A 16635-nucleotide genomic window follows, 5' to 3' on the forward strand; every position below is an offset into this window, starting at 1 on the left:
TGAAGCTTAGGGAAGGCTATGCAGAAGAAAACTAAAACTGAACTGGCTACAAAGTAAACAAAAACAGAATGCTGGACGACAGCAAAGACTTACTGTGGAGCAAAGACGGTGTCCACAATGTACAGTACATCCGAACATGACACGATAATCAACAATGTCCCCACAAAGAAGGATAAAAACAACTGAAATATTCTTGATTGCTAAAACAAAGTAGATGCGGGAAATATCGCTCAAAGGAAGACGTGAAACTGCTACAAGAAAATACCAAAAAAAGAGAAAAAGCCACCAAAATAGGAGCGCAAGACAAGAAGTAAAACACTACACACAGGAAAACAGCAAACAAGTCCAAATAAGTCAGGGTGTGATGTGACAGGTGGTGACAGTACACCTACTTTGAGACAAGCGCTATATTGATGCATGCTTGGTTATGGTTTAAAGTCATATCCAATAATTGCGACAACGACTTTTTACTGTCAACTGAGTTTCATTTTTTTAATGATTTCTGCTGGTGGTGTGCCTCCGCATTTTTTCAACGCAATAAATGTGCCTTGGCTCAAAAAAGGTTGAAAAACAATTGATCTAGGGCCCCCGGGATGATATTTGATTAGTATTAGAACCGGCCCGCAGGCCACAGCCGCCTGCTACTGTTTTGCACGCACCAATACTCCATCAGTGTTGGCGCTAGAAATTTTCTAAATAAGTACCCCATCAAGTCATAAAAATGGGGTACCACAGTACATTTTTTGGGGTCCCACTTTTTTGTAACCATTTTGAAAACAAATGATAAATGTATGCATTATCCTGTTATATCTCACACTCTATATTGTGTTTTGGAAAAAGGTTGTCATAAACGTTACTTCATTCATTAAAAAAAATAACACCAAAGAAAACACATTTTTATGCATATGTAAATGTTTTGAGTTATAAACATTCACTCACTTTCTTCTTTCCTTCATGGATCTAAACTTTACCGCTTTTTCTATATTTTTTTTTGTAATATTTTCAGAATGTGTTTGTTCTGTTTTTGGCCAAAGTAAGACAAAGAAAACAATCTGAAGTTTTTTTTAGTTTTAATGCCATGATTAGAGATGTCCGATAATGTTTTTTTTTGCCAATGTACGGTATTGTCCAACTCTTAATTACCGATTCCGATATCAACCGATACCGATATATACAGTCGTGGATATAACAAATTATTATGGCTAATTTTGTTGTGATGCCCCGCTGGATGCATTAAACAATGTAACAAGGTTTTCCTAAATAAATCAACTCAAGTTTTGGAAAAAAATGCCAACATGGCACTGCCATATTTATTATTGAAGTCACAAAGTGCATTATTTTTTTTAACATGCCTCAAAACAGCATCTTGGAATTTGGGACATGCTCTCCGTGAGAGCATGTCCAGGTCACACCCTCAGTGTGACCTGTATGGCTGTTGACCAAGTATGCTTTGCCTTCACTTGTGTGTGTGAAAAGCCGTAGATATTATGTGACTGGGCCGGCACGCGAAGGCAGTGACTTTAAGGTTTATTGGCGCTCTGTACTTCTCCCTACGTCCGTGTACACAGCGGCGTTTTAAAAAGTCATACATTTTACTTTTTGAAACCGATACCGATAATTTCCGATATTACAGTTTAAAGCATTTATCGGCCGATAATATCGGCAGTCCGATATTTAATAGTCCAGCCCGCGTATGCACAGCTTTTCCTCCATGTGGCCTCAGAGCTAAAATGACTTTTTTTTCAAGTTATTTCAAAACAATGTATGATTTTGCTTTTGCACTGACGCTTCTGTTGCTGAAGAAAATTAGCAATAGATAAAAAAAACAAAAAAAAACGGGTAGCCTGTGAGAATACTTTTACTAGCTTAATATCTCAATACATTGACCTTTGTTTTGTTTTCCCTTACAGGCGGACTTCAGCGAGTTAGTAGGACTGAAGGACTACATGGGCGTAATGTACGTCATCACTCTGATCGAAAACGTCGTGCCTGTTTCCGATGAACATGTCATGGTGACCATGGAGAATTTTGACGGTGTGGAGGTGGTGCTGTACCAGCCCAAGCAGCAAAGTGGCGACGATACAGAACCCAGGAGAGCAGTCATATACCTGCACGGTGGAGGATGGTGTTTGGGGAGCTCGCGTAAGTACCCTCCATTTGTTTACGACGTAAACATGGATTTGTGGAAATGATTGCGTTACTTGCAAGATTTCTAAAGACTCCCCATGACAATAGTTTTGATGGAGCCATGGATATGACAATACCGTCATACATAATACTCCCATTCCCGGGGAGAAAAAAAACACCGTCTGTTGTAACGGTGGGGACCTCAGAGGGGGCCCAGCCTCGCTAATGCAAAAGCCTTAAGACACCATTCAGTTTGACACATGCCATGCTGCTATTGCAATCTGTTGATCCTAACCCTTTAGATGCCAAATAGGTATGAGCACTCGACTACATTTCTTTGATCGACTATGGCAAAAGTAAATATGCGTGTCTTTTTAGAATACCGTATTTTTCGGACTACAAGGCACACTTGAAAATCCTTTCATTTTCTCAAATATCGACAGTGCCTCCCGCCACCTGAACAGTTTTTTCCCCTAGGCCAGTGGTTCTCAAATGGGGGTACGCGTACCCCTAGGGGTACTTGAAGGTATGCCAAGGGGTACGTGAGATTTTTTTTAAATATTCTAAAAATAGCAACAATTCAAAAATCCTTTATAAATATATTTATTGAATAATACTTCAACAAAATAAATGTTTAGAATTAAGTTCATGAATCCAGATGGATCTGTATTACAATCCCCAAAGGGTGCACTTTAAGTTGATGATTACTTCTATGTGTAGAAATCTTTATTTATAATTGAATCACTTGTTTATTTTTCAACAAGTTTTTAGTTATTTTTATATCCTTTTTCCAAATAGTTCAAAAAAGACCACTACAAATGAGCAATATTTTGCACTGTTATACAATTTAATAAATCAGAAACTGATGACATAGTGCTGTATTTTACTTTTTTTCTCTTTTTTTTGAACCAAAAATGCTTTGCTCTGATTAGGGGGTACTTGAATTAAAAACATTTTCACGGGGGGTACATCACTGAAAAAAGGTTGAGAACCACTGCCCTAGGCCATCAGACACAAGAACAATAACAAGATCTGATAGCTCAGTTACAGCTCATTTTATTGCCTATTCTGTGTTATATGTTGCACGATTGCACCAAGAAAAACTCCTAGTTTGTGAACCAGTTCTCAAACAATGGCAATAAAAACTATTCTGATTCTGATTCTGATAACCTAATGTACGGCATAATTCTGGTTGTGCTTACCGACCTCGAAGCAATTTTATTTGGTACATGGTGTAATGATAACTGTGACCGGTAGATGGCAGTCATACATAAGAGATGCGTGTACACTGCAATGTGATGGCAGTAAACAACACCAAAACTTTAAATGTTCCATTGAAAATATAGAACATTACACACGGCGCTCAAAAATCTGTCAAAATGTTTTAGTATTACTTTGGTAAGCTATGAAGCCACACTGCTTGATGGATTGTACTGTGCTTCAACATAGGAGTATTATTATGGTGTGTGTATAAGGTAAGACATATTATCTGGCGTTTTGTTTTGCAATATTATGTAAAAACAACTTTTCTTACCTTCTGGTACCTGATGATCTGTATTTGGGATCTGCATACATCCTAAAAATTTGCGCGCGTCCACCTTTGTAGTCCGTGCCGACACCGTAGTCGATAAGCTTATTTTTTTTCTCTATCTTCTTGTTATGTGACATTCATCCTCCACTGTTGCCATTTCTAATATAAAGTAGTGTAAAGTTCTTACTTATATCTGTCAGCAAACTCCCCATGAAAGCACTAAAACATACCGGTGTAGTGAGTTTACATTATTCACCCAAGGAACTTTAGTTTTTAGAGAGTTCCGGTCGGACGGTTTTTCACGGGACACATTTCGGGCGTTGTTGTTGCACTAGTGAGCCACGGATGAGGAGATGCTGCTCTGTTATTGATTGAAGTAAAGTGTGAATGTCATTAAAACAGTTAGCTCCATCTTTTGACACTTCTTCCACTCCCGTCCTTGCACGCTACACCGCTACAACAAAGATGACGGGGAGAAGGCGCTGTCCAAGTGGAGGCACGTAAATAAGACCGCCCACAAAACGGTGCATCCTGAAGAGACTGTCAGAAAGTGACTTGAAGATGGTGTGTAAAACATAATCTGTGCAACATTTTGACCAAAGAACCACCATTACATGTTATGCAGATCACAAGGAAGTCATTTACATTTAGAAAAAAATCATAATAATATGACTCCCTTAATGCGCCCTATACTGCGGTGCACCTTATATATGAAAAAAGATTGAAAATAGACCATTCATCGGCAGTGCGCCTTATAATCTGGTGCGCCCTATGGCCCAGAAAATACAGTAATTTAGAAAAAGCCAAACATTTTAGGTTTATTATACTTTTTTAAGGACAATTGTTTCACTTTCAGGAAATGTCCAAAATGGGATAAGAAACAAGGATTCCAAAAAAAATGTTTTACCATTGGGCCATAGGGCTCCAAATGCTTTTGTTGTCTGCAGTTTGTGTTTTTATTGGCTAATGGAACAGTGTGGATGGAGCCCCTTGAATTCTGTCAAAAGACAAGCAACATTGTAATTTTGTCAGATAAAATTTGGAGTAGTTTTGTCCCGATACCAATATTTTGGTACCGGTACCAAAATTATTTCAATACTTTTCGGTACTTTTCTAAATAAATGGGACCACAAAAAATTGCATTATTGGCTTTATTTTAACAATCATTTTGACCAAAGAACCACCATTACATGTTCTGTAGACCACAAGATAGTGTTTTAAATTTTGAAAAAAATCCTGATATGACCCCTTTAATGCGCCTTATAATCCGGTGCGCCTTTTGTATAAAAATAGACCTGTATAGACCCGCTCATCGGCAGTGCGCATTTTAATCCGGTGCGCCTTATGGTCCGAAAAATGCTGTGATTTCAATGGGATAGGGAACTCTGAATGTTCTGCATGCTTAACTTGTGGGGGTCTTTGTGGGTGTAGCTGAACCTCCCATAGCTCAACTGACACAATTTACTGGTCGATAACACAATCAACCAAACTCTCGATCACTGGATTACTTGACGAGCCAAGATTACTCTGCAGCATTAAGTGATGAGTGAACGTCAGCCTCATTGTCTCTGAATGATTGTGTTCTCTCTGTCTTCACAGGCATGGGTCCATATGACATGCTCGCCAGAAAAATGACAATTGAGCTGAATGCAGTGATAGTCTCTGTAGAGTAAGTATCATTTATCATTTGAAGTACAGTACAATTTGAGGTACAGTACAATTTTCTCAGGGCTATAAACTTACACTGTGCTTTTACTGAATACAGTTTGAAGGCTGTATCTGTTGCCCTGATGCTGTCACATAATCTCAAATTCTCATGTGTTCGTAATACACTCCTTTGAAATTTGTGTCCGTAGTTAATTAGGAGCACCGTGATTCATGGTCCATGAATCATTCCAAAATTTCACAGTACGAATTGTTTTGAAGTGTATTTCTGGTCTTGTCACCCCCTTCTGGGCAGTGCGGCCGGATCAAAAGAGACGTCGGAGACGCTAAGGTTGCTTTATTACAAGCGAGCGTCATTAAACGGGTCTGCAGTACCCGGAGGAGCTTAGGTCAAAAAATGAAGGACTCCTAACTGGAGAAACCAAACCATCACTTTTTATATTCCTCCTTCCTGTCTCTGGGTGTGTGTGCTAAGTCAGGGGAGCACATCCTGAGCATAAAGGAGATGTTCGTGTGTAAGTGTCTGGAAAACAACTGCTTTAAGTCATAATTTATATATCGGGTCATATCACCTACTCAGAGGCCTTGTGGTTAGAGTGTCCGCCCAGAGATCGGTTGGTTGTGAGTTCAAACCCCGGCTGAGTCATACCAGAGACTATAAAAAATGGGAGCCATTACCTCCCTGCTTGGCACTCAGCATCAAGGGTTGGAATTGGGGGTCAAATCACCAAAAATGATTCCCGGGCGTGGCCACCACTGCTGCTCACTGCTCCCCTCACCTCCCGGGGGGTGATCAAGGGTGATGGGTCAAATGCAGAGAATAATTTTGCCACACCTAGTGTGTGTGTGACAATCATTGGTACTTTAACTTTAACTCAAATGTTGGCGTTGAGCTAGACAGGTAGTCTTTTCTCAAGGATATGGTTATCACTTTTGCACTTCGAAGTCCCAATTAGAGCCTCTTTTTCTACGAGAAGTGATCCAATCCAAACTAAGGGGCCTTATCTATTTATGTGCTCAAACTGAAATACCACTATTTAATTAAACTTGGTGGTTTGCTTCCCTCCAAGGTGAATATAAACCAGTGGAGGTGCCGAACCCCACCAGTTTCATATGCACATTCACCGTACCCTTCTTTAGTGAAAAATAATTTTTTCTATTTTTTTTTGTTCAAATTCAAGACAAAGTTATGTTTTTTTTACTACTGCACAAATTTAACTGTGTATGAACATCAACTTGTTCAAAGAACAAAACCAACACAGTGCATGAACTCACAACAAATTGCACACTTGCAAATCAGATGGAAAATTAGAGGGAACATTGTTTGGGGGTATCCATAATACTTAGACTTAGACTTCCTTTTTATTGTCATTCAAATGTTAACTTTACAGTACAGATACGCCGATAGAGAGACGTTTTTATTTACACGATTGATTGATTGAATGAAACTTGTATTAGTAGATTGCACAGTACAGTACATATTCCGTACAATTGACCACTAAATGTTAACACCCGAATAAGTTTTTCAACTTGTTTAATTAAGTCGGGGTCCACGTTAATCAATTCATGAGTCTGGTGTGTCTTGACCGCTGCGGCGGAGGCTCTGCCGAACCCCTGAGGCTGACTCACCGAACCCCTGGGGTTCGATCGAACCCAGGTTAAGAACCACTGATATAAACATATACCATATTTAGAACATAATATGAGTTAATTAATTCACTTCAGTATTAAGTATGATTTTTTGGGTAACTTTATTATGCTGAAAATGGTATATAATCCGAGTATAAGTATATAACGTTTTGAGACATCTCCTACAACTACAGGACCAGTATTGTGCTGCTGAAGCAAGTCCGTTTTTTTAATTTCTGTATAAGGGTCCCCCTAACGACATTTTAGCGAAAACAAGTTTTCAAAAAATATGCATTTTCTGCCATTTTCGGGTTTTGTCGGGACTGAAGCAAGTCCGTTTTTTTTTTATTTTTGTGTAAGGGTCCCCCCTTACGACATTTTAGGGGAAAAAGTTAAAAAAAAAAAAAAAAATTCTGCAATTTTCAGGTTTTGTTGGGACTCCGGGTTTTGAAGTATAGTATTAAGAGGAAAATATTTATTTACTGAATATTTTCAAAGTCAGCCCAAGACTTTTAAACATCCTGCCAGATAGTGTTTAACTTATCCTGCTAAAATATGTGTTGTGGGTTCATTCTTTCTCTTTCAGGTACCGCCTTGCTCCTGCTCACCACTTCCCTGTCCCATATGAGGATGTTTACCGTGTTGTGAAACACTTTCTCCAGATGGGGGTGCTTGCCCAGTTTTCTGTGGACCCAGGACGTATTGCAATATCTGGAGACAGTGCTGGGGGAAACCTGGCAGCTGCTGTCTCCCAGCAAGTACATATATTTTATTATTCAAGATTTTGACGTTCTGGTACAGAAAAAGGTGAATTGATGACATCAGATGTGGTACTAAATATTCAACTAGTAGCAGGTGTAGTCTTGATTCTTGATCCCAGACAAGTAATTAACCTAATATAATACCACTATTTAATTCATATTACAATTGTAACGCGAGTAGTTGAATGATAACTAGTGATGTGCCAATTGATTGGCCGCTGATCAGTATCGTGAAAAAGTATGTGATTGATATTGCCGATTAATGCCTTTTAAAGATGATCACGAAGGCAGATACTGTATTTATTGTATGTTTATATATTTGTTTATTTTTGGGAATTTTTAGCTGACAAGCAGCTAATTTAGTGTCTCCATACACATCGTGGAGCCACTTCCCTATGCTAATAACGATCACCTCCATTACTTAGACTTAGACAAACTTTATTGATCCACAAGGGAAATGGTTCCACACAGTAGCTCAGTTACAAAGGATGGAAAGGGTAAGGATGGAAAGGATACTGCAGGTATAAAGTAGACAAAAAATGTACCATAGTAGCAATATAACATTTAACATATATGTAATATTTACATATTATATATACAGTATATAATATATGCTGATTTATTATATTATATTGTATTTTTATATAATGTATACAATTTATAACAAATCCCAATGACCATGTACAATATTACAGTATATGTAACAGCTGCAGCATAAAGTAGAGAGTAGATCCAGCAGAAAATATACATTATAAAGAAAGAGAGGTAGCTAACATGCCAGGTGTCAGGTAATAGACAGATATCATCTATTGCTGTATGGCCAGTGTTTTATACAGCTGGATGGAGTGTGGAATGAAGGAGTTCTTGAATACAACACTGTGGGAACCAAGCTGAAGGAGCCTGTTGGAGTATGAACTCCGCTGCCCGTCAATTGTCTGCTGGAGTGGGTGGGCAGGATTGTCCATGATGGCCAGCAGTTTGTCCAGTGTCCTCTTGTCCCTCACTGACACAAACGCCTCCAACTGCGTGCCAATAGTTTGGCCGGGTTTCCGGATCAGTTTGACAAAAGTGCCTTTTGCTGGTGCTGCTCCCCCAACAAGCCACTGCAAAGTACAGGGCACTGGCCACAACAGACTGAAAAAAAAGGAAAATAAACTGCATTTCTTAGTATCTTAAGTATCCTTATAATGTAACAATATCCCTGGAGGACAAGGCTAAACATGTTACACACTGAGAGCAAACCAGGAGCTGGCATGCTAATAGCTAAGCTAACTGCTTGATTGTTGGCGTGTCAGCATTGTTGCACTCAGTATATGACACGTGAGGGGCTTGCGACTCGATCCATAAATTAAAGGTGTCGATAGCAAAGGGTAATATCAGCATATGATCAATATGACACTAGATTGATTAGGTCCATAATATGTCCATCCATCCATCCATCTTCTTCCGCTTATCCGAGGTCGGGTGGCGGGGGCAGCAGCCTAAGCAGGGAAGCCCAGACTTCCCTCTCCCCAGTCACTTCGTCCAGCTCCTCCCTGGGGATCCCGAGGCGTTCCCAGGCCAGCCGGGAGAGATAGTCTTCCCAACGTGTCCTGGGTCTTCCCCGTGGCCTCTTACCGGCCGGACATGCCTGAAACACCTCTTTAGGGAGGCGTTCCGGTGGCATCCTGACCAGATGCCTCATCTGGCTCCTCTCCATGTGGAGGAGCAGTGGCTTTACTTTGAGCTCCCCCCGGATGGCAGAGCTTCTCACCTGTCTCTAAGGGAGAGACCCGCCACCCGGCGGAGGAAACTCATTTGGGCCGCTGGTACCCGTGATCTTGTCCTTTCGGTCATAACCCAAAGCTCATGACCATAGGTGAGGATGGGATTGTAGATCGACCGGTAAATTGAGAGCTTTGCCTTCCGGCTCAGCTCCTTCTTCACCACAACGGATCGATACAGCATCCGCATTACTGAAGACACCGCACCGATCCGCCTGTCGACCTCACGATCCACTCTTCCCTCACTCGTGAACAAGACTACGAGGTACTTGAACTCCTCCACTTGGGGCAAGATCTCCTCCCCAACCCGGAGATGGCACTCCACCCTTTTCCGGGCGAGAACCATGGACTCGGACTTGGAGGTGCTGATTCCCATCCCAGTCGCTTCACACTCGGCTGCGAACCGATCCAGTGAGAGCTGAAGATCTTGGCCAGATGAAGCCATCAGGACTACATCATCTGCAAAAAAGCAGAGACCTAATCCTGCAGCCACCAAACCGGATCACCTATACGCCCTGACTGCACCTAGAAATTCTGTCTATAAAAGTTATGAACAGAATGGGTGACAAAGGGCAGCCTTGGCGGAGTCCAACCCTCACTGGAAACGGGTCCGACTTACTGCCGGCAATGCGGACCAAGCTCTGACACTGATCATACAGGGAGCTGACCGCCACAATCAGACAGTCCGATACCCCATACTCTCTGAGCACTCCCCACAGGACTTCCCGGGGGTGCACGGTCGAATGCCTTCCCCAAGTCCACAAAGCACATGTAGACTGGTTGGGCAAACTCCCATGCACCCTCAAGGACCAATCCAGGGAATAATTCTGTGGACACAGGAGGACTTTGAGGGAAACAACCAAAGGTTTTAAATGAGTCGTGGTTAGTAGTTTTTGATTTTGTTTAGTTATTTTGTACTATAGACTTTGTTTCGCTTAAACATTTGCATGTATAAGCAAGATAATAAAACGCTTGTTAAAATATTATGTTGATATTGTTAAATTATCCATAGCACTCACCATAAATAAATTAACAAATTTGCAGTTAATATATTTGATCGATATCGGTATTAGTATCGGTTGATGTCACTCATGGATGATCGGTATCGGCAGCATGAAACCCTGATCGCAATATCCCTAATAACAACTGATCATAGTAGAGATCATGAGGCTTATAGGGGAAGTGTACTTTAAAAAATGTTGCTTATCATTCGCAATCCTTATGTATGACAAGCACAAATATGTTTTTTCTTTTTTCATGCATTCTAAATAGTAAATAAATGCCAGCAAAGGTCCGCTTACAATGGAGCCTGATGGGAGTCGCTCCATTCTGCCTATAAAGCGTTTAAAAACCATCCAGATGGTTGACATGCATACAGTACAGTATGTATGTAATGCAGTAACAGGCACATTCATAGAAACATGTCATATTTACGTATTTTGCTCATTTTATGCATACGGTGGCGCAATATTTCAAAAACTCATCACAACGTTCGCTTTTTGCTTCGACAACATCACTGATTACAACTCACAACATGAGCGCCAACAAACATATTAAAACATCACTTACTGTACAATGTCTGCTGTGAGTGGGATGCCGACTGATGGGATGCTAGTATATTTCCGTTTAGATGAAGAATGACTCACGCTAGTCTTTTCGGTTCTTTTTCTAAGTTGGATGTCAAAGTGTACCAACTTCTCAGTCATGTGCGCATCATTTCACTGTCGAGGTGAGAGGCATGATTTAAAATCGAGAATGAACTTTCACAAGCTCCGGAGAAAGCAGCTCACCATTTGATGATGTCAATACAACACCATGAGGAAGTCGCCTCTCCTTAATAGATGCCCTGCTAAATGTAGATCCTTAGCGTTTGCGCTTCTAATAACACTCTTGCTCAGGGGTCCCCAAACTATGGCCCGCCAGCATCCATAATCCGGCCCGCGGAAAGTCCCCAAAAAATGGTCAAATTTTTTTTTTTATTAATATTTTTTTTAAATCCGTCCTTTGTAATCCATTTTCTACCGCTTGTTACTCTCGGTGTCTACTAGCCGCTCAGGCAAATCATATTGTTTCAAAATGCATTTTCCTATCGATAACATGACATCATCACGCTCAGAATGTGTATATATTTATATACAGTATATATATATATATATATGTATATATATATATATATATATATATATATATATATATATATATATATATATATATATATATATATATATATATATATATATATATATATATATACTGTATATATATATATATATATATATATATATATATATATATATATATATATATATATATATATATATACATATATATATATATATATATATATATATATATATATATATATAGCCCGGCCCCCGGCCAAAATTTTTTAACCCAATGCGGCCCCCGAGTCAAAAAGTTTGGGGTACCCTGATCTTGCTAATAACTTGCTTAATATTCAGCTCACAAAATGTAAATAGAGTATTGTTGTCGCTTTTTGGATGGTTATTTATCGGATTGTATGGTCGAAATAGACGCAAAGATGTCATGGCCCCCATTGGCTCCATTGTAAGCAGACTTTTATTTACAATTATTTACGAGTTATAATGCATTGGAAAAAAATATGTATTTGTTCTTGCCTCTCACAAGGATTGTGAGTTATAGGCAACATTTTTAGAAATGTGCAGTACCTCTTTAAGACATTAACGTTTCGGAAGTTGGATCGACTGATAGTAAAAGCTGCTGGCACCCTCAGGTTATTTGCTATTTTTATTTGTTAGCAAAAGTATATACAGTCTTGTTCAAAAGTGTACATACACTTGTAAAGAACATCATGTCATGGCTGTCTTGAGTTTCCAATCATTTCTACAACTCTTATTTTTTTGTGATAGAGTGATTGGAGCACATACTTGTTGGTCACAAAAAACATTTGCTTCTTTCATGAATTTATTATGGGTCTACTGAAAATGTGAGTAAATCTGCTGGGTCAAAAGTATACGTACAGCAATGTTAATATTTGCTTACATGTCCCTTGGCAAGTTTCACTGCAATAAGGCACTTTTGGTAGCCATCCACAAGCTTCTGCTTGAAATTTTGACCACAAAATTGGTGCAGTTCAGCGAAATGTGTTGGTTTTCTGACATGGACTTGTTTCTTCAGCAATGTCCACACGTTTAAGTCAGGACTTTGGGAAGGTCATTCTAAAACCTTCATTCTAGCCTGATTTAGCCATTCCTTTACCACTTTTGACTTGTGTTTGGGGTCATTGTCCTGTTGGAACACCCAACTGCGCCCAAGACCCAACCTCCGGACTGATGATTTTAGCTTGTCCTGAAGAATTTGGAGCTAATCCTCCTTTTTCATTGTCCCATTTACTCTGTAAAGCACCAGTTCCATTGGCAGTAAAACAGGCCCAGAGCATAATACTACCACCACCATGCACGATGATAGCCTTGGTGTTCCTGGGATTAAAGGCCTCACCTTTTCTCCTCCAAACATATTAGTGGGTATTGTGGCCAAACAACTAAATTTTTGTTTCATCTGACCACAGAACTTTTCTCCAGAAGGTCTTCTCTTTGTCCAGGTGATGTCAGTGGTAAAGTGGTAAAGGAATGGCTAAATCAGGCTAGAATGAAGGTTTTAGAATGGCCTTTTCCAAAGTCCTGACTTAAACGTGTGGACAATGCTGAAGAAACAAGTCCATGTCAGAAAACCAACACATTTAGCTGAACTGCACCAATTTTGTGGTCAAAAATTCAAGCAGAAGCTTGTGGATGGCTACCAAAAGCGCCTTATTGCAGTGAAACTTGCCAAGGGACATGTAAGCAAATATTAACATTGCTGTATGTATACTTTTGACCCAGCAGATTTGCTCCCATTTTCAGTAGACCCATAATAAATTCATAAAAGAAGCAAACTTCATGAATGTTTTTTGTGACCAACAAGTATGTGCTCCAATCACTCTATCACAAAAAAGTAAGAGTTGTAGAAATGATTGGAAACTCCGTGACAGCCATGACATGATGTTCTTTACAAGTGTATGTACACTTTTGACCACCACTGTAGTATTTATATTGTGAAGTGGTTAACTTGAACACCTTTTTATGTCATCAGATGTTCTTTGTTATCTCTCGACGATATCAGCTTGTGTTACATTGCAATGGTTTCCAACTCCTTACAGTTGCTGAAGGACCCCACACAACAGATTCATTTGAAAGCCCAAGCACTCATCTACCCTGTGCTCCAGGCTCTGGACCTCAACACACCTTCTTACCAACAAAACCAAGACATGCCCATATTACCGCGCACCCTCATGGTACGATTCTGGAGCGAGTACTTCACCAGCGACAAAGCCTTTTTCAGAGCCATGATGGCCAACACGCACAACAATCCAGAGTCTTCCAGCCTGCTGAAGTTTGTCAATTGGAGCGCCTTCCTGCCTGAGGCTTATCGCAGAAAATATAACTACAGCGCCCCCACTGTGGTGCATGGAGAGGCAGAGCAGGAGTTTGGAACAAGCGAACCATCTCGTTCTTTAGCTGACCCCAGGGCGTCCCCACTGCTGGTTCCAGACACAGCCTTGCACTCTCTGCCTAAAGCCTACATTCTCACATGTGAGTACGACGTTCTCCGAGATGACGGGATCATGTATGTCACGCGTCTTCGCACGGCGGGAGTCGCAGTGACTCATGAACATTACGACACGGGATTTCACGGTGCGTTGATGTTCACCGTGTGGCCCACCGACTTTCTCCTTGCTCGCCGCATGACGGACAACTACGTGAAATGGCTAAAGGAAAACTTGTGAAATAACTTGAATTAACCCAGTTGCTCCATTGTTTTATTGGGTGCAAAATGCTACCAATTTGGCAGTCATATTTTATTTTTATTTTTACTAATGCTTATTTTATCTGTAAATACAGTAGTATATCATGAAATCTGTTATATTTGTCACACATTTTTATGACACTGTAAAATGTTAACAGTATGACAAGTAGTTAGTTTTTCCAGAAAGTATGAACAAAATGTAAACAAACCCCCTTGCAAAAGTAATCTTTAGTCTCAATGGAACAAAACCTAGATAAACAACAGATAAATAATAATGAAAATATATATACAAAGATATAATGTGTAAATGTAATTTTTTGGGGTGAAACTAAGGCAACCAAGGGCAAAACATACAGTCGTGGTCAAAAGTTTACATACACTTGTAAAGAACATAATGTCTAGGTAGGTCTTTATTGTCATTGCACAAGTACAACGAAACTTTGTTTTCAGCACAAACCCGTTCAAGATGAGACAAACAAACACTGTACAGGGTTACAGAACAAGAACGCTGATTGGTCGTCACAAGGCGCTCCATAATATATGGGAAAAAGGTAAACGCTGGGGGAGGATGAGTAAAAAAATACAATCCAGACTGGGCTCCTAAGGGGGCCCAGACTGGAGTGGGAAAAAACCTCCATAGCAAAGCACATATACATATTACAAGGGGAGGGAGTGGGGGCCACGGTGGCAGGCTGCAGCTCTTCAGGTGCTGCCCATCCGTCCATCACCCCTAAGAGATTGGCGTCGAGGGCGTTGGATGGGGGGTAGGGTATGTGTGTGTGGCGTATTTTTTGTGGATGCATGTGTGTGTGTGTAAGCCTGCCGCGTATCTCTGTTCCACGGCCTTGAGGTCGTGCAGCCGATAGTCAGTCCAAAGTCAACAACAACAGGTGTGTGTCCGTGAGAGACAAGAAGGGAGTTTGTTGTGTCTTTGTCTCCAAGCCAGGGAGACAATCCAAGTTAGAATGTTTTGTATGCGAGTGAAAATAAAATTTGCTTTTCACTCTAAATTGGGGCAGACAGTCCGATGTTATCCAAATCTCAAGAGTGTCCACAGTTCTTCCCGCATCCTCCAATCATAATGTCATCGCTGTCTTGATTTTCCAATAATTTCTACAACTCTTATTTCTTTGTGATAGAGTGATTGGAGCACATACTTGTTGGTCACAAAAAACATTCATGAAGTTTGCTTCTTTTATGAATTTATTATAGGTCTACTGAAAATGTGAGCAAATCTTCTGGGTTAAAAGTATACATACAGCAACATACATGATCAATTTGGTTGATGTAGAAAAGTTACAATCAAATCAAATGAGCTTCATGGCCTCTTAACTTCATGTGAGTGATTATGATTGTTGACTTCTCTGAGCCCATTTAAATAGGGCTCATGTGATGCAGTCATTAGACTCGCTTACAAACGCCACAATGGGAAAGTCAAACTTTTGACCACGACTGTACATACATTTTGAAAAACACAATCACAGTAGTACCTCAATTTAGGAGTGTAATTGGCACTGTGACAGAGTTCTTAACTAAAAACCCAAAACACTTGCCCCCTCAAAACAGCATAATTTTAACATGCTTTTTAAATGCCGAATACACAAATATTTTATAAAACAATGCGATAGATTGTACTACTAACTACAGTATTCAACCTGATCCAAGTACAAAACGTTGTTGTTTGTTTTGCCTTTGGTAAAAGTGTAACTTTGTTTATACTTCCCGGCTAATGTAAAAAAAATGGTACTAATTCCTTGTTTTGAGCTTTCTTATGTAGTATGTAATATATGTATGTATGTGTATATATATACACTACCGTTCAAAAGTTTGGGAAAAGCACTGTACTTTTCAATGAAGATAACTTTAAACTAGTCTTAACTTTAAAGAAATACACTCTATACATTGCTAATGTGGTAAATGATTATTTTAGCTGCAAATGTCTGGTTTTTGGTGCAATATCTACATAGGTGTATAGAGGCCCATTTCCAGCAACTATCACTCCAGTGTTCTAATGGTAAAATGTGTTTGCTCATTGGCTCAGAAGGCTAATTGATGATTAGAAAACCCTTGTGCAATCATGTTCACACATCTGAAAACAGTTTAGCTCGTTACAGAAGCTACAAAACTGACCTTCCTTTGAGCAGATTGAGTTTCTGGAGCATCACATTTGTGGGGTCAATTAAACGCTCAAAATGGCCAGAAAAAGAGAACTTTCATCTGAAACTCGACAGTCTATTCTTGTTCTTAGAAATGAAGGCTATTCCACAAAATTGTTTGGGTGACCCCAAACTTTTGAACGGTAGTGTATATATATATATATATATATATATAT

General features: G+C 39.8%; 1 protein-coding gene across 2 annotated transcripts in view; it reads left to right on the forward strand.

Annotated features, from left to right (window-relative positions):
• aadac (arylacetamide deacetylase) overlaps nucleotides 1-16268 on the forward strand; it is a 44221-nt gene extending 27953 nt beyond the window's left edge. For both annotated transcript variants that reach the window (XM_062060286.1, XM_062060285.1), the window contains exons 2-5: nucleotides 1911-2142; nucleotides 5258-5327; nucleotides 7539-7710; nucleotides 13657-16268. In XM_062060286.1, the coding sequence (XP_061916270.1) occupies nucleotides 1947-2142; nucleotides 5258-5327; nucleotides 7539-7710; nucleotides 13657-14283 (1065 nt within the window). In that variant the 5' untranslated portion in view covers nucleotides 1911-1946 and the 3' untranslated portion in view covers nucleotides 14284-16268. The remainder of the gene's footprint in view (nucleotides 1-1910; nucleotides 2143-5257; nucleotides 5328-7538; nucleotides 7711-13656) is intronic.
• The last annotated feature ends 367 nt before the right edge of the window (nucleotides 16269-16635 follow it).

Source organism: Entelurus aequoreus, linkage group LG10, assembly GCF_033978785.1.
Source record: "Entelurus aequoreus isolate RoL-2023_Sb linkage group LG10, RoL_Eaeq_v1.1, whole genome shotgun sequence".
Lineage (NCBI taxonomy): Eukaryota > Metazoa > Chordata > Actinopteri > Syngnathiformes > Syngnathidae > Entelurus > Entelurus aequoreus.